General features: G+C 41.4%; 1 protein-coding gene across 4 annotated transcripts in view; it reads left to right on the top strand.

Annotated features, from left to right (window-relative positions):
• Window positions 1–19,646, top strand: part of LOC309561721 (potassium channel subfamily T member 2) — a 1,381,641-nt gene that overhangs the window by 286,303 nt on the left and 1,075,692 nt on the right. For all 4 annotated transcript variants that reach the window (XM_082265711.1, XM_082265712.1, XM_082265710.1 and 1 more), the window contains exon 2: window positions 7,673–7,752. In XM_082265711.1, coding sequence (XP_082121837.1) covers window positions 7,673–7,752 — 80 coding nt within the window. The remainder of the gene's footprint in view (window positions 1–7,672; window positions 7,753–19,646) is intronic.

The raw sequence follows: 19,646 nt of genomic DNA, 5'->3' as shown, positions 1-19,646 counted from the left end.
CTCCGGAGTGTATGTGTGGCCGGCTTTATGTGTGTGAGTCATTGTTTCATGTTGATTGTTATGTTTGTTGAACATTTTCACCATTGATACCTTTATATTTTGTACACTGTTCCCCCAAAGGGGGCATTTTAGACATTGTGTCTTTTTGCTCTTCAATAAAGATTTTTTCAAATTAACACAGTTGGTGTGAGCATCCCTTAATGCAGCCGTTCCTACGGAGCTGTTCTATAGCCCCCATCCTTTTTTATATTGTTACTGCTATTTGGCTGCGGTGGCTCCCCATGACCTAGTAGAGGCTGTCTGATATACTGATGAGTCTCCAGACGGAGTGTGTCAAGTATACACAGACACCATAGACTCTAGGCCCGGTGTATACTCTCCATGTATTTGTATCTCACAGTAACATATGCAGACTAGGCCGCAATTTCATTTTTTTTCCCCTAAATGGGTGTTTATTGAAAAGCAGAATAGAACAACAACAAAAAAATGTCCCCTTAAATTGGGGATTTTTGAATAGCAGATTAGAACAGTACTGTGTGTAAAGGCTGTATGTCACAGTAACGCATGAATAAAAAACTGAAAAATAATTATTTTTCCCTTAAATTGGTGATTTTTGAATAGCAGATTAGAACAGCAGTCTCTAAACGCTGTATGTCACAGTAAAATATGAAGGAAAAAAACCTTTTGTATTTTTTTTAATCCAGATTAAGCAGACACATATGCACTGAGCTTGCATTAAATGTCCGCTGCACACCGCACTGGGCTCAGGTCAGGGCAAAAAGATCCTCCACTGCACCCCCACACAATAAAATCAATGTAGATCGCTGTCTGATTAAACAACATTCTTCTGTCCTGTGTCCTATTCTTTCCCTGAAAGCAATCTCCAGCCTGCCCCTACAATAATCTCCTATCTCTCCCTCAAATAAGCAACAGCAGGAACCTGTCCCTACAGTAGTTAGAGCAGAGTGATGTGCGGCGCTACATGACTCCAGCTTATATAGAGGCTAGGTCACATGCTGCACTGGCTTAGTAGGCATGGCTGTGATGGCTGTCCTGCGGCTGTTGATACTGCGCCATTAAAACCGCGCCAAAACAACCGAACAACGGACTGCATCCCGAATATACAGTGAAATGTTCGGGTCTGTGTCCGGGTACCGAAAACCCAAAAGTCCGGTACGATCCCGAACAATACAGTCTGTGTTTGCTCAACCCTATTTATGAGCAAATAAACAGGCTTGCAGCCATTGCTTATTAGAGAATGTGGCATTTAAATCTTTTTCCCAGAGTGATTTGTGTCTGGTGGCTTCCTTTGTGTCAGCCAACTGTAACCAAGCATAAGCTAGAGAAGTAGTTCTGTAGACCTACATAGTAGAACCGCGTGATCAGTGTTTTTACACCGAGGAGAATGACAGGTGGCTTGTTTACACAAGCTGCCTGACTTTCTCCCTCTCCCCCGACGATCGCCGAGTGACCGGCGGACATCGGGTCTGCCGGTCACACGCGCGGGGGGGGGGGGTCCGTGACCGCGCGGGAGCGGGAGCGCGCCTCCGGCGGCACGCGCTCGCTCCCCAGACCCTCCCAGGCTAGTGACGTTAATTAACGTCACTTTGCCTGTGAGGGGCTGACCGCCACAGTAAATTTACTTGCGGCGGTCGGCAAGTGGTTAAGATAATTATTCATCCTAAGAAGATGGGGCATTAGGAAAACGGCATAAGATTTGTAGTAGTGGGTGGTAGAGATGGCCTTGCAGTTCGCCCGGCGGTCGGTTCGCGGCGAACTTTGCTTGTTCGCTACCCGCCAAATTTTCGGACACATGGCGTCGTTCGCAGCAGCCATATTTGTTTACATTGGGGAGAACTTTGACCCATGACACAGCCGTCAGGTGGAATGGGACAGCCAATTGAAACATTCCAGCATATGGACAGTCCCCCTACCCTATAAATAGACCTGACCTGGCGGCCATTTCACATTCCGTTTTCTGCCAGTGTAGGGAGAGGTCTGCTGTGCTCATCAGGGAGAGTTTGCTAGACACATATAGTGCTGTGAAGATCCACAAAAGTCCTTTCCAGGGCTGATATTTCGGTAAAGCCCTTCTACAGTCTCTTTTCGGGTTAGGGACAGGTATCCTGTAGTTTTTTTAGGGGCAGTTAGAGATCTGCTGCAGTCACAAATCACTCTGTCAATGTCCACAAAAGTCCTTCTCAGGGCTGGTATTTCGGTATAGGTCTAGTATATTTTTAGCTTAGGGAGAGGTATCCTGTGGTTGCTGTAGGGGCAGTTAGAGATCGGCTGCAGTCGCACAGAAATCGCTTGGTCAATGTCCACAAAAGTCATTTAAAATGCTCCAATGTCGTTTTAGGGTCTATTAAGTCTCTTGAACATTAGGGCCAGGTATCCTGTGGTTGCTTTAGGGACAGTTAGATATCGGCTGCAGTCGCACAGAAATCGCTTTGTCAAAGTCCACAAAAGTCATTTAAAATGCTCCAATGTCGTTTTACGTTCTATTACAGTCTCTTTAACATTAGGGCCAGGTATCCTGTGGTTGCTTTAGGGACAGTTAGTTATCGGCGGCAGTCGCACAGAAATCGCTTTGTCAATGTCCACAAAAGTCATGTAAAGGGCTGCAAATTCTTTGGTATTGCTGTGCAGTGCACTAAAAAGGGGGGGTGGGTGGGGGAGGGGGGTAATCCACGGTATAATATACTTTGTAGAAAGCATATTATAGTGTATTAGTACTATTATTGTGCACTGTGCAGCATTGTGACAGTTGTGGTGGGGAGACTGAGCGTTTCTGCAGCAACACTACACACAGTGACAAAAGCACTTATAATGTATTATAACTGGGGTGATAGACCAATTGCCCCCCCCCCCCAATGCCACATATTGAAGTGGGGTGTTATCTGAGTAAACTTTTTCAAGTGTATTTGTGTCATGCAACAATATTGCCTAGTTTGCTGAGTGAAGTCTGGTACACACAGCGCCAAACTCACTGGCCAATTTTTGGAACTGGTGTGCTACACCAATGCTCCCCCCCAATGCCACATATTAAAGTGGGGTGTTATCTGAGTAAACTTTTTCAAGTGTATTTGTGTCATGCAACAATATTGCCTAGTTTGCTGAGTAAAGTCTGGTACACAGCGCCTAACTCACTGGACAATTTTTTGAACTGGTGTGCTACACCAATGCTCCCCCCCAATGCCACATTTTAAAGTGGGGTGTTATCTGAGTAAACTTTTTCAAGTGTATTTGTGTCATGCAACAATATTGCCTAGTTTGCTGAGTGAAGTCTGGTACACACAGCGCCAAACTCACTGGCCAATTTTTTGAAATGGTGTGCTACACCAATGCCACATTTTAAAGTGGGGTGTTATTTAACAGTATATAAATTTCTAAGAGTGTGATTTAGTCCTGCAAAAATTTGGCCTCTTGCTGTGTAAACAGTGCTACACACAGTGACAACAGTTACTGGCCAATTATTTGTAGAACTTGTGTAATAAACATGTGGGCCCCCCCAACGCCACATATTGAAGTGGGGTGTTATTTAACAGTATAAATTTTTAAGAGTGTATTTTAGTCCTGCAAAAATTTGGCCTCTCGCTGTGTAAACAGTGCTACACACAGTGACAACAGTTACTGGCCAATTATTTGTAGAACTGGTGTAATAAACCTGTGCCCCCCCCCCCCCCAATGCCACATATTGAATTGAGGTGTTATTTAACAGTATACTTTTCTAAGATTGTATCTTAGTCCTGCAAACATTTGGCCTCTTTTGCTGTGTTAACTCTGCTACACACAGTGACAACAGTTACTGGCCAATTATTTGTAGAACTGGCGGACTGACGGACCGGCAGATAGGGAGGAGAGGCAGGCAAAACTTGCATTGCAGAAGAGGTAGAAAGCAGACTGCAAATGTATCAGGAGTGAGCCATCAACCATGTACAGTCACATCTGGCGCTCCCAGGACGCTGGCACATGGCTCCGCAGTGTGGGCTTTTATTAATGTGTTCGTTGCTGACATCAGTGTTGCCATCTGCAACCTTTGCAGTCAACGCATAAGTCGCGGTAAGCCCAACACTCACCTAAGGACAACCGCCTTAAGAAGGCACCTGAAATCCCATCACCAAGCCCAGTGGGAGCAAAACTGTCAGAACCCACAAAGCCACACTCCATGCTCTCACCGTCCAGCCTCTTCTCCTTCTCCTCCCCCTTCTCCTTCTCCTTCTCCTGTCTCCTCACAGTTGTTCAACATTCCACCTTCCATGATGCCGTCGTCACGTTTTTCTGGAAAAAGGCAGGCTTCTGTGGCTCAAATGTTGGAGCGTAAAAAAAGGTGTCAGTTCAACATATGTGAGCTCATGTTTGCGGCCTAAACAGCCCGCCACCAACTTGTGTAAACTGTGAACGCCTACTGTACCTCTAGCAATCATATATTGCGTTCTTTGCTGTCAGTTCAACCCATGTGAGCTCATTTTTGCGGCCTATACAGCCCGCCACCAACTTGTGTATACTGTGAAAGCCTACTGTACCTCTAGCAATCATATACTATGTTCTTTGCTGTCAGTTCAACCCATGTGAGCTCATGTTTGCAGCCTAAACAGACCGCCACCAACTTGTGTATACTGTGAATGCCTACTGTACCTCTAGCAATCATATACTACGTTCTTGCTGTCAGTTCAACCCATGTGAGCACATTTTTGTGGCCTATACAGCCCGCCACCAACTTGTGTATACTGTGAACGCCTACTGTACCTCTAGCAATCATATACTACGTTCTTTGCTGTCAGTTCAACCCATGTGAGCTCATGTTTGCGGCCTAAACAGACCGCCACCAACTTGTGTATACTGTGAACGCCTACTGTACCTCTAGCAATCATATACTACGTTCTTTGCTGTCAGTTCAACCCATGTGAGCACATTTTTGTGGCCTATACAGCCCGCCACGAACTTATGTATAATGTGAACGCCTACTGTACCTCTAGCAATCATATACTATGTTCTTTACTGTCAGTTCAACCCATGTGAGCTCATGTTTGTGGCCTAAACAGACCGCCACCAACTTATGTATAATGTGAACGCCTACTGTACCTCTAGCAATCATATACTATGTTCTTTACTGTCAGTTCAACCCATGTGAGCTCATGTTTGTGGCCTAAACAGACCGCCACCAACTTGTGTATACTGTGAACACCTACTGTACCTCTAGCAATCATATACTATGTTCTTTGCTGTCAGTTCAACCCATGTGAGCTCATTTTTGCGGCCTATACAGCCCGCCACCAACTTGTGTATACTGTGAACACCTACTGTACCTCTAGCAATCATATACTACGTTCTTTGCGGTCAGTTCAACCCATGTGAGCTCATTTTTGCAGCCTATACAGCCCGCCACCAACTTGTGTATACTGTGAAAGCCTACTGTACCTCTAGCAATCATATACTATGTTCTTTGCTGTCAGTTCAACCCATGTGAGCTCATGTTTGCAGCCTAAACAGACCGCCACCAACTTGTGTATACTGTGAATGCCTACTGTACCTCTAGCAATCATATACTACGTTCTTTGCTGTCAGTTCAACCCATGTGAGCTCATTTTTGCGGCCTATACAGTCCGCCACCAACTTGTGTATACTGTGAACGCCTACTGTACCTCTAGCCATCATATACTACGTTCTTTGCTGTCAGTTCAACCCATGTGAGCTCATGTTTGTAGCCTAAACAGACCGCCACCAACTTGTGTATACTGTGAACACCTACTGTACCTCTAGCAATCATATACTACGTTCTTTGCTGTCAGTTCAACCCATGTGTGCTAATTTTTGTGGCCTATACAGCCCGCCACCAACTTGTGTATACTGTGAATGCCTACTGTACCTCTAGCAATCATATACTACATTCTTTGCTGTCAGTTCAACCCATGTGAGCACATTTTTGTGGCCTATACAGCCCGCCACCAACTTGTGTATACTGTGAATGCCTACTGTACCTCTAGCAATCATATACTACATTCTTTGCTGTCAGTTCAACCCATGTGAGCTCATGTTTGTGGCCTAAACAGACCGCCACCAACTTGTGTATACTGTGAACACCTACTGTACCTCTAGCAATCATATACTATGTTCTGTGCTGTCAGTTCAACCCATGTGAGCTCATTTTTGCGGCCTATACAGCCCGCCACCAACTTGTGTATACTGTGAACGCCTACTGTACCTCTAGCCATCATATACTACGTTTTTTGCTGTCAGTTCAACCCATGTGAGCTCATGTTTGTAGCCTAAACAGACCGCCACCAACTTGTGTATACTGTGAATGCCTACTGTACCTCTAGCAATCATATACTACGTTCTTTGCTGTCAGTTCAAACCATGTGAGCTAATTTTTGGTGCCTATCTGAGTATACTTTTACAAGTGTATTTGTGTCCTGCAACAAAATTGCCTCTTTTGCTGAGTGAAGTCTGATACACACAGTGCCAAACTCACTGGCCAATTTTTTTGAACAACTGGTGTGATAAACCAGTGGCCCCCCAATACCACATATTGAAGTGGGGTGTTATCAATCTGAGTATACTTTCATAAGTGTATTTGTGTCCTGCAACAATATTGCCTCCTCTGCTGAGTTAAGTCTGGTACACACAGTGCCAAACTCTAAATAAAGAGCTTGGTAAAAATGGTATTATGCTATGGGATGAATGTTTTGTACATATTCATGGAGAGGCTGAACTGGGAATGAGTGGAGCATCTTAAAGGAGATAACATCTGGTACATTTATGAAGAGATATAAAAAAAAACAAAGAGGACCCCTAGTGGAGAGAGGTCGCAGGAGGACTCACCAGATGGCACTATTTGTTATTTGGGCTGTGATACAAGTATTTGGAAGGGGAGAAGGTGTTATTTAATTTACACTTTACTTAGGAATATAAATGATATTTACAGTAGGTTTGCGAATTTGCACAGTATTTGTATAAGAATGTTTTGCACATATTTATAAAAAGACCAGTCACTTTATATTTTTTTTAGGTGTGGGAAAAATATTAGGTGATTGCAGCTGTATAATACTGTATAAATCATTTATTAATTTTTGTTTTTTTTCTGACACCCACACATTTAAAGTGATACGTGATTAAAACACATGATCTACATGGCAGGCTTTGTCATTCGGTTCTTGAGGGTGAAAATTAATTGTGAGGAACATAATTCTAACAAATGCCATTACTTTAAGTGGAGAAAGGAATATTCAAATTGTGGAAAATATGAAATACAAATGCATCGCTGAAACATAATCTTGGTGAAAACTGAGAACCCCCTGAAGTGTAATTCTTCGAAGAAATAGATTTTTATTATGCCAATACCATTATATGTCACATATTGTAATTATAGATTTGTTACCATAATGCTTGTTTTGCCCAGCAGTTATTAGAGAAAGAAGGGACCAATGTATAACTAAGAAGATAGGTACTACAAAAATATCCTTTTCACCAAAGTGTAGTTTTGAGAAGATATTTGTGTGACATTTTATTTGAAGTATTCAGGTTTTGACATTTAGCTCTTCTCTAGTGACTATAACTTTTAAAGAAAATACTTGATACTGCAGAGCTCTAACAATCAATAATTAAATGAAAAGTTAATGTGTTAGACATTGTTTGCAGTGTATTTTATATTTTTATGTTTTGTTTGCAGAGTGCAAGTAGAATTTTATGTGAATGAAAACACCTTTAAAGAAAGATTGAAGCTTTTCTTCATTAAAAACCAAAGATCAAGTAAGTACTGTTAAACTCTTTGTAATTACATTTTGGACACCAAATATGGTCGATTTAATAAAAGCAAATGGACTGTACGCTCTGCAAGTGCAGTTGCACTGGAAGTTAGTACATTAGGAGGAGCTTCACTCTGTAAAGAATATCCAATCACATCCAATCACATGCAAGGAAAAAAATGCATTTTTGATTGCCCATGACTGGATGATGAAAGCCAGCAGAGCTTCCCCTCATCCGCATTGTATTTCGGGGCATCTGCCCTTGCAAAGTGCACAGTCTTTTTACCATTACAAAATCAACCCCAAAGTCTCTTTCAGGACACCTGCATTGTAGAAAAAATATATAGGCTGACCTCCTTCTGAAAATGCTAGTCTCCTGGCAGTCATGCCTATCCTTTTGGAGGTCAGATATACAGTATCTCACAAAAGTACACCCCTCACATTTTTGTAAATATTTTATTATATCTTTTCATGTGACAACACTGAAGATATGACACTTTGCTACAATGTAAAGTAGTGAGTGTACAGCTTGTTTAACCACTTGACGTCTGCTCACTGTGCTGCTACTGCGGCACAGTTGCTCGTTATCGTCTGGCGACGATTCAGTATTCAGTTACAGCGGGAGTCGGGCCAGGGGAGGAGCGGCGGTCGCTAGGGATGATCGAACGGTTCGGGTCGACCATATCAGGGTGACCGCTATAGAGAAAAGATTGTTTCTCTTAGGTCACTTATAGAACAGCGATATGGCTTCTCGCCTGTTACCCTGCTTTTTGCTGCAGGCGTTTATAGGGCTTTTTTGAGGACATGTTTGGAGTCAGGCATGACATCTGAACTTCTGTATAGGGGTATATATACACACACATGTATGTATATATACACATATATAGGTGTGAATATAGCAGAACACTATGCTTGCGCTAATGAAGTAATTAACAGGCATATGTCTCCGCTCCTATAACACCTATATATGTGTATGTGTATAAATAAATATAAGTGTGTGTGTATATATATATATACCCCTATACAGAAGTTCAGATGTTTTGCCTGCCTCCAAAGACCCCAAAAAAATGCCCAAAAAAATGCCCAGGTGTGTTATTGCAGGCGTTTTTTTGGGCATTTTTTGGGGGTCTTTGGAGGCAGGCAAAACATCTGAACTTCTGTATAGGGGTATATATATACACACCCACGTATATGTATTTATACACATACACACATATAAGTGTGATAGCAGAGAAGCCATATGGGTGTTAATTATTTCATTAGCGCAAGTATAGTGTTCTGCTACTTTCACACCTATATATGTGTATGTGTATATATACATATAAGTGTGTGTGTATATATACCCCTACACAGAAGTTCTGATGTTATGACTGCCTCCAATAACCCCCAAAAAATGCTTGCTACAAAACCGGCAAGGTGTGAAAATAGCGGAGCCATATCCCTGTTCTATAAGTGTTCTAATACAAACAAACTTTTTTTTTCTGGTTTATGCTACAGAGCTGAAACTTCACAGGTACACTTTTTAGACCCCCCAGACACTAAATCCAAAGAAATCTCATTTTTTTTTTCAATAATTTTTTCAATAATTGTCTCTCTATCAAAAATGACAATTTTTTTAAGAACTTTTTTTTGTGTGATTAATAGTCCCTGGGGAATGACCCAGAACTCTATGCACTTTTTAGGGGCATTTATTGGGTTTTAGGGCTTCAAAATTGTGTTTTTTGATTACCGAAGTTCGGGTCCCATTGATTTCAATGGGGTTCTGAAATCCGGGCCGAACTTTCGGGAAGTTCGGTGTTCTGGTCGAACCGAACTTTTGAAAAGTTCGATCATCCCTAATCACCGCTGCTCTTCCCCGATCGTCAGGGATCTAGTGTGGAAATCCGCCCGCTTGTGTATACAAAGTGGGCGGATGTCCTAAGTGACAGGCAGGGTCAGTCACCTCCCCCCACACACGTCAGTAAGCACCAGGCATACATTAACCCCTCCCTCTCCAATAAAAATTTACCCCTTCCCTGCCAGTGACATTTTTACAGTAACAGTGCATATGTATAGCACTGATTACTGTAGTAATGTGACTGGTACCCCCAAAAGTGTAAAAAAATGTCAGTCAAGGGTCCGATCTGTCTGCCGCAATGTCGCAGTCCCGCTAAAAAAATCGCAGATCGCCGCCATTACTCATTAAAAAAAAAAAAATGACAGAAATCTTTCCCTTAGTTAGTAAACGCAATAACTTTTGCGCAAACCAATCAAAATACACTTATTTCGATTTTTTTTTTACCAAAAATATGTAGCAGAAAACAAATTGGCATAAAATGTTAAAAAATTTTGATTTTTACATTTTTTGGGGGGGAATTTCATCTACAAAAATGTGAAAAATATTGTTATTTTTTCAAAATTTTTTGTTTATAGCGCAAAAAGTAAAAATCGCACAGGTGATCAAATACCGCCAAAAGGTACAGCGTTGCTTGACCGCGCAATTGTCCGTTAAATTAACGCAGTGCCGAATCGCAAAATATGGCCTGGTCAGGAATGGGGTAAAATCTTCCGGTCTTAAAGCGGTTAAAAATACGCTCATTGAGAATTTTTTTATCAAAGACATGTAGCTAAATACATTTTGGCCTAAATATATGACAAAAATGGAATATATTGGATATTTTTTTAACTGTCAAAGTAGAAAAATATTGTTATTTTTTCAAAATTGTCGCATTTTTTTATTAATATCGCAAAAAATAAAAATCGCAGAGATTATCAAATACCACCAAAAGAAAGCTCTGTTTGTGGGGAAAAAAAGGACGTTTGTTTGGGTACGGTGTTGCATGACCGCGCAATTGTCAGTTAAAGTCGCAAAGTTCCAAATCGCAAAAAGTGGCCCAGACGTAAGACAGCAAAATCCTCCGGTGGTAAAGTGGTTAACAGTGTAAAATTGCTGTCCCCTCAAAATAACTCAACACACAGTCATTCATGTCTAAAATGCTGGCAAAAAAAGTGAGTACACTCCTTGGAGATAAAATGTCCAAATTGGGCCCAAAGTGTCAATAGTTTGAGTGGCCATCTTTATTTTCCAGCACTGCCTTAACCCTCTCGGGAATGGAGTTCACCAGAGATTTACAGGTTGCCACTGGAGTCCTCTTACACTCCTGCATGATGACATTACAGAGCTGGTGAAAGCTAGAGACCTTGAGCTCCTCCACCTTCTGTTTGAGAATGCCCCACAGATGCTCAATATTGTTTAGGTCTGGAGACATGCTTGGCAAGTCTATCACCTTTACCCTCAGCTTCTTTAGCAAGGCAGTGGTCATCTTGGAGGAGTGTTTGGGGTCGTTATCATGTTGGGTTACTGCCCTGTAGCCCAGTTTCCAAAGGGGGGGGGGGATAAAGCTCTGCTTCAGTATGTCGCAGTACATGTTGGCATTCATGGTTCCCTCAATGAACTGTAGCTCCCCAGTAACAGCAGTAATCATGCAGCCCCAGACTATGACACTCCCACCACCATGTTTGACTGTAGGCAAGACACACTTGTCTTTGTACTCCTCATCTGGTTGCTGCCACACACGCTTGGCACCATCTGAACCAAACTCCCCAGTAACAGCAGTAATCATGCAGCCCCAGACTATGACACTCCCACCACCATGTTTGACTGTAGGCAAGACACACTTGTCTTTGTACTCCTCATCTGGTTGCTGCCACACACGCTTGGCACCATCTGAACCAAATACGTTTATCTTGGTCTCATCAGACCACAGGACATGGTTCCAGTAATCCATCTCCTTAGTCTGCTTGTCTTCAGCAAACTGTTTGCAGACTTTCTTGCGCATCATCTTTAGAAGAGGCTTCCTTCTGGGACGCCAGCCGTGCAGACCAATTTGATGCAGTGTGTGGCATATGGTCTGAGCACTGACAGGCTGACCCCCGCCCCTTAAACCTCTACAGCAATGCTGGCAGCACTCATATGTCTATTTCTCAAAGCAACCTCTGGATACGTGCACTCAACTTCTTTGGTCGACCAATGGCGAGGCCTGTTGCGAGTGGAATCTGTCCTGTTAAACTGCTGTATGGTCTTGGCCACCGTGATGCAGCTCAGTTTCAGGGTCCTGGCAATCTTCTTATAGCCTAGGCCATCTTGATGTAGAGCAACAATTCTTTTTTTCAGATCCTCAGAGAGTTCTTAAGGGTGCCATGTTGAACTTCCAGTGACCAGTATGAGAGAGTGAGAGTGATAACACCAAATTTAACACACCTGCTCCCCATTCACACCTGAGACCTTTTACACCAACTAGTTACATGGCACCGAGGAGTGAACATGGCTAATTGGGCCCAATTTGGATATTTTCAGTTAGGGGTGTACTCACTTTTGTTGCCAGCGGTTTAAACATGAATGGCTGTGTGTTGAGTTATTTTAACGGGACCGCAAATTTACACTGTTATACAAGCTGTACACTCACTACTTTACATTGTAGCGAAGTGTAATTTCTTCAGGGTTTGCACTTGAAAAGTTATAATAAAATATTTACAAAAATGTGAGGGGTGTACTCACTTTTGTGAGATACTGTATCAAGACAATTATCAATTGTATGAGCAGTTGAGCAATTGTAGTCCATTTTTCTTTTATGGCAGATTGCTTTAATAAAGTAAAAAAAAACACATATGGTACACAGGAACTATTTTACCTGTCAAAGTATTGCAACTTTATAAAACCAGTGCTGTGATTCGGGCACCTCTGCTAGAGAGTGCAGCCAGATCTTGTTCTACTTGTGCTCTCTCTACTGTAAAGCCTTACCCTTTTTGAGGGTCTTGCATCCCATGCTAGTCTGACCACTTGATAGCTCATTACTAGTGACTCCTGCAGCTGCACTACTTGGTATCCTGATTCCCAGGCAATGACACTAAATCTCAGGATCCAGTCTAAATTGGTCACAGGCTTTTGAATTTGGGTAGTATGCTTGCAATTGAATTTCTCATCATCCTGGTTGTCAGACAACCCTCTCTGCTTTCTACTCCCTTCAGCCTGATTGGTTCTTTATCACCAGGCACATGATTTTAGTCTCACTGACCCTTCACTTGACACTTGTTATAGGTTTTCTAATGGGCCTGACTAGCTGTCATTTGCCTTGAGCTGATTTTATATGTATCCATCCTTTGCTGTCTGGACTGACACTTTCCCTGTATACTGACCACATCTCTGTTGCTGCCCGAACTGACCCATTGTCTGGTTATTGACCATATTTCTACCTGCAACATGGACTGACTTTGTGCCTCCTGTTCTTTCTTGGCAAGTTATCATAGCATTGTGTATAGGTCTTGGGAACAACCAAGTACCAGGAGGCCTGCTTGCCTTAGGGTAATGGGGGCTACTATAGGTTAGGATACATTAAGACATCTATATTTACTTTCCACATGTACAGAAGCAAGGACCTGACCCAGCCTTTATTTGAATATTAAAGTGATTACAGCACACTCCTGGGGTCATCATCCTACTCTCTTTGTGTAGTGCAGTTCAGTAGAAACTGATTGGTCCCTAGTGTTTAGGTAAAAGCAGAAATCCAGCTATTACCCATACCTGCCACCCACCTTCCCCGTTGGTATTTCCTTATTTTATTAGGTGCCCTATATATATATCTTTTTCCTTCTAGCTGATGTGAAGTCACAGCAGCTACTTCTTCTTCCTCCGCAGCAATAGGGCATGGGCATCCTGCTTGGACTGAGCGGTGCTCTTGTAATAAAGTGTAAGCACTGTTCAACCCCTTGAGTACTGTGAGCCCAGTCTGCCAACCTGCATGCTGACAGGACCCTCCCATCCCCACAGGGAAAATGGGCATGACATGAGTGTCGCTCTGCCCAGGGAGGACTGGCGGGGATGCTAGTATGGAGAGGGTAAGTAAAACTTTTTTCAGGACTGAGTATTAAAAAATAAGCAAAACAATTGAGTTCTATTTTAATTTAAGTTGCTTATGTCAGATCATATACTTTTGCCAGTTGTGTGCAAAAACGTATTTAGACTTCTATCACACTGCTCTGGAATCAGAACAGAAACCAACACAGTGTTTTTAATTAGACATAGCTTTGCTCTGCTTTTAAGTCAACACTCCACACTCAACTATAAAATGAGCCAAATGACTCAATCAGCACCTTTGGGCTTGACTTTTGCAGAGTGCTTGATTAGAACCACTTGTCAAATGCCTGAAAAACATCACTCTAAAATATGATATGATAGAATCCTATATGTGCTTTCAGTGTAGCTTTTAGGCCTCCTGCATGCTTGAGCTCAAAAACACCTGTTTCACAGGCATTTAACTTTTTTCGTTGTGCCTCAAAACATCCCTCCATGTTAAAGGAGAAGTATGACCAAAGCTCATGGATCATGGGAGTGCAATTCGTTCTGTACTCCTGTGATCCACTTTTAGCCAATAGCGGGCTAAAGCACGTCAACGTCACTCAGCCAGTCCAGGCTGGGGAGAGATCCAAATCATATGGTTGGTATTTAAAAAAAAAACAACTAAAACACAGCGCATTTTTTTTTAGTAATCAAATGGTGAGGAGCAGCTGCAATTAAGTGTTTACAGGCTCCATAGCGCAGGGAAACGCAGCTTGTTATATGGTTGGTATTTGCCCAGAAGCCAGAATGAGCACCTTGTTCAACCTCTCAGAGATCCACTGAGAGCCTGAGCCAGCCCCTCCTGTCTCCTCCGCAGCCCAGCACTCCAGTGAGCACTGGAGGGAAGAAGAGAGAGCTGCTGGCTAACATTCGTGGATTTCTGCTCAAAGCAGAGGGGAGAACTGAGCAATCAGTATTTTTAGAATGCTAAGTTCTCACTGCAGAGGCAGCGGGGTATGGATGCAGCATCAGATCAATGCTGCATCCACCTAGATGAGTAAAAATGTTAAATTTTTAAATCCCAAACTTCTCTTTTAACCTATGTGTCCATGCACATGTAGGTATTTACAGGAGTTTAGAGGCAGGGGCATTTAGAGGCAGAAAAAAAACATCACTTGCACATTCTGAAGAGGAGCATTTTGGCTGAAAAAATGCATAATCGTGCATAAATACATAGCGCTAGGCGAGTTTATGCATGTCTGTGTGTTAAGAAATTCTATTTGCCAGAGCAAATTAATATTCTGGCCAAAAGAATGCATTAACATCAAATGCGTAAACGCAATCAATCTCATGTGCAAACACGTGGTTTTTACCACATTTTTTTCTGCTGCTTTCCTCCTGTCTAAAAAAATACAGTGTGCATGTAAAAAAAGTATAAACCAGATTTAGACTACTTTGTAAAGTCATACACTTAGGTCCCCATTTTTCTGTACTGCTACCTTGACCCTTGCATGAACCAGTTATAACCAGATTTTACTCAAAGATACATCTGTGTAGGACATTTGATACAGCAACCTGTTAACCCTGATGAAGTATTTTGAATTGAGGATCATTTCTTTGCCAAAAAGAATATACTCTTGATTGTAATCAGTTCAAACCTCTCTCAGTGGTTGCTATTACTCTCTTCAGTGCTGAGTGAATTTAGAAATAATGAACAAGAACGAAGGCCGGTAAGGCATCAGATTTTAAAGCTCTTCTCTTAATAGCAGGCAAAGTGATATGCCAGACGTGTTCCATGAATTCATATGTTTACATCTATATCAATATATTGTAGAAAAGTTTGCAAACCTATAAAATTACTTAAATAATTAGTCTGAACTAGAGTTAATTCACACTAATATTCTTAAAAATAGGGATGAGTTTCGGGTTCAGATATACCATGAGTTCATGGAAAACCCAGACTTTTTGAACAATATTGCACTACAAGGGTGTTTGAACTTGAGTCTTTTGGCTTGGAATGGTCCATATTGGGGGGCCCCCTCTCTATAAAAGGGGGGGGCACAGAGCATTCATAGTGTCAGGTTGTTGGAAGATGTAGCAAAAGGTTAGGCAAAGCTAACAAACCTCAAAAGCATACTTTATTTCTGATTGCTAACCCTTTGGGGAATCAACCCTTTAGCAAGATAATGAATAGGATAAACCTCAAGTTTAAAAACAAAGAATAGACTGCTGCACTTTTAAAATTTCTGAATACTGGAAAAGGACAGAAATGAAAAAAACATGTGAAAAAGATTGTGCTGTCTGTTGTCAGAAAGTAAATTCTCATGCAAATGAACCCTAAATAATAAACCCACAAGGTGCAAAGCAATTCAGATATAAAAATTAGCAAAAATATTATTAAAAAATATATCTGATTGTAATATTAACATCAATATAGTGAAAAAAATCAGTGTCCAGAACACAAAGTGTAAAAAAGTGTCCATGTTGTTTTCATACATAAGGTGTAATATAGTATTCTGCCTTCTATGGGGAAACGCGTCAGTCGAAGACAGGAGCTGTGACGTCACGTCAATATGTTCTGTACACGGTGGTGGAACCCGCAGTGGGACCTCTCTCTCTACCTCCTGTTTTTAATTCACTTTTTCTAAGTGCAGTTTTTTTTTTTTTTTTTTCAATTAAATGTCTTTTGAATATATTGCACGATGAGTCTCCCTTTCTTTTATACATTCACCACGCTTCGAGAGTAAAGGATAGCTACCCAAAGCTTGTAGTAAGATCTGACGTGGATGTGTAGAGTTTCAGACATCTATCGTTGAGCCTACGATCTGCTCCTGCATAGTGCAGCCGAGTAGTGGGATGCTGGTGGATATAGGAGACCCTCCATTCCATGCTGTTCATGATCTCCTATAATATAGAAATCATGATTATCAGGTAAGAGGCTACGTTTTTAATGAGAACTGGTGGAGCATGGATGCACTTTATGATTTGATTATTAATAAACACTGGAAGCAGAGCACTTTCATCTATCTTTGTTTGATTGAAAAACAATAATAACACTTTGTGACACTTTGAGTTAATTTGTGTTTTGGATATTGATTTCATTCACTATATTGATGTTTTATTATAATCAGATACTTTTTCAGTATTTACAGTATATTAGAGTTATATTACACCCTATGTTTGAAAACAACATGGACACTTTGTGACACTTTTTGTTGATTTGGGTTCTGGACACTGATTTAATTCACTATATTGATGTTAATATTACAATCAGATATATTTTTTATTAATATTTTTTGTTCATTTTTATATCTGAATTGCTTTGCATCTTGTGGATTTATTATTTAGGGTTCATTTGCGTGGGAATTTACTTTCTGACAACAGACAGCGCATTCTTTTTCATTTGTTTTTTTTTTTTTAACCACTTAAGCCACGGATGATTTTACCACCTTCATAACCAGGGCCTATTTTGCGATTCGGCACTGCGTGATTTTAACGGACAATTGCGCGGTCGTGCGACGCTGTACCCAAACTAATTTGACGTCCTTTTTTCCCACAAACAGAGCTTTCTTTTGGTGGTATTTGATCACCTGTGCGATTTTTTGATCATGCGCTATAAACAAAAAAACAACGTCAATTTTGCAAAAATAACAATATTTTTCAATTTTTTTTTTATATGAAATTCCCCCCAAAAAAATGTAAAAATCAAAATTTTTTAACATTTTCGGCCAATTTGTTTTATGCTACATATGTTTGGTAAAAAAAATCGCAAAAAGCGTATTTTGATTGGTTTGCGCAAAAGTTATCGCGTTTACTAACAAAGGGAAAGATTTTTGTCATTTTTGTTGTTTTTTTTTTAACGCGTAATGGCGGCGATCTGCGATTTTTTTCGGTACTGCGATATTGCGGCGGACAGATCGGACCCTTGACTGACATTTTTGACACTTTTGGGGTTACCAGTGACATTTCTACAGTAATCAGTGCTATACATATGCACTGTTACTGTAAAATTACACTGGCAGTGAAGGGATTAACTTTTTTTGAGAGGGAGGGGTTATGTGTGTCCCTAGGGGCGTAATTCTAACTGTGATTGCCTGTGGCTTGAGGTGTATGAACAGTGATCAACGGTCCTACATAGTAGAACCGTATTATCACCATTCATACACAGGGAAGAATGACAGGCGGCTTGTTTACAATAGCCTCCTGCCTTTCTCCCTCTGCACCGATGATCGCCGAGTGACCCGCGGATATCGGGTCCGCCGGTCACATGCGCGGGGGGGTCCGTGACCACTCGGGAGCGGGAGCGCGCCTCCGGGGGCACGCGCTCGCTCCCTAGATCCTCACAGGCTAGCGACTTAGTACTACGTTGCTCCGCCTGTGAGGGGCTGACCGCCGCAGTAAATAGTCATGCGGCGGTCGGCAAGTGGTTAATCAACCCTTTAGCGCTGGTTCACACCAGTGTGGCTTTGAAATCTCACTACTTCAGCACGATTTCAAAGTCACAATTCCGTACGATTAGGATCTCCAATTTCATTACGGCTTGCAAAAAAATAGTGCAGAAACATTTTTCAAAATGGCTGCATCTTGAGTCGTGGCGATTTGAATAGTTCCATTGCTGGCAATAGGGTGCAAATTGTCATGTGATTTTGAACTGTCAAATTGCATTACAAATCGCACTGGTGTGAACCCGGGCTTACTGCTTTATTTTGATATTTTTTAGGCTTATTTTTTATTTATTTTTTTGTGGTTGATTAAAGGTTAGTGATTGCTTTTAGCTGCTGTCCTGTCCACGCTACGCTTTTGTTTTGTTTTTCCTGCAAGATTTCCTTTAAAAAAAGTGCTTTTGTTTCAAAGGGCAGTATTTTAGGTGGCAAAAGTTGCACAAGGGGCTTGTTTATAGTGATGGGCGAACTTTCTCAAATGTTCGCGAACCGCAAGTTCGTGGCGGACCCCATTCACTTTAATGGCAGGTGAACATTAAAAACCTCCAGGTCATATTTGCAGCCACAAAATACTTACTAGCTGTGCACACATAGGGCCTGATTCATAGTACGGCGAATTGGCGTTTCGGCGTGATTTTGCGAAGCGGCGATTATTTAAGTCTGAAATTGGCATTCAAAGAACGGCGGGCGGAAAATAGCGCCTAGTGTGAGATTCATTAAGATGCAATATGGTCAGAGCGCGACTTAAAACCACGCCAGCTAAAAGCTCGACTAAAGTTTAGCCAAATTTTCCCCTGTACCCCCAAAAATCCCAAATCACTGTGGAAGGTGTGGAAGTCAATTTGGAGATGACTTGCGTTTAAAAAATCTCAAAAACTGACTTAGAAAGAGAGATATCTGCGAAAGTGTGGAAAGGTTAAACAGCTCCTCCAGCCGCGAGCTGCGAACTCGCGAATGTGCGCATGCGCAACGTCAAATTGGCTCAAAAAATTTCGCCAGCGCGATTTTGGGTCAATTTTTTTTTGAATACCGCTTGCAAATCCGCTGTCTCGCCCATAGAAAATGGCAAAAACCGGCGGAATTGGAAAAACATGCACACTTCCAACAAGGGATCCTTTAGTAAACACCATCACATTCCATACACCTTTCCTGCTAACTCCGAAATCATAGCAGTCAAATCTACAGTGTTTATATAGAACCTCCACATTCTCTGAAAAAACCCACAAAATATTACATTGGGGAATTGGTCGTCAGATAGAAAAAAAATAGATGTAAAACATATTTCAAAGAAAGATTATTAGCATTTCACACATATCAAGGAAATGTCACAATTTTGACAATATTTTATGTGTTTCCAAAGAATGTTTTTAGAAATATATTGCAAATACTACCTTTTCTTCCATATGGGTATGGCCAAGTGTTACCATTTTACTACACATTTAACTGAAGGTATATATATATATATCCCTTATACTTGGCTAATTAGCAAAGTATGCCCAACAAACAAATAGAGCTTTAGCTCACAATATTGCTACATATTGACTTTATGGGGCATCTTTTGTATTTTGTTCATGTCTTTGGATTAAAAGTTTGCTGATACACATGCCTTTTTCAAACATGAACAAAATTAATGATGTCAAC

This window comes from Pelophylax lessonae (assembly GCF_965119305.1).
Source record: "Pelophylax lessonae genome assembly, chromosome: 8".
Classification (NCBI taxonomy): domain Eukaryota; kingdom Metazoa; phylum Chordata; class Amphibia; order Anura; family Ranidae; genus Pelophylax; species Pelophylax lessonae.
This window is presented reverse-complemented; position numbering and strand designations above follow the sequence as displayed.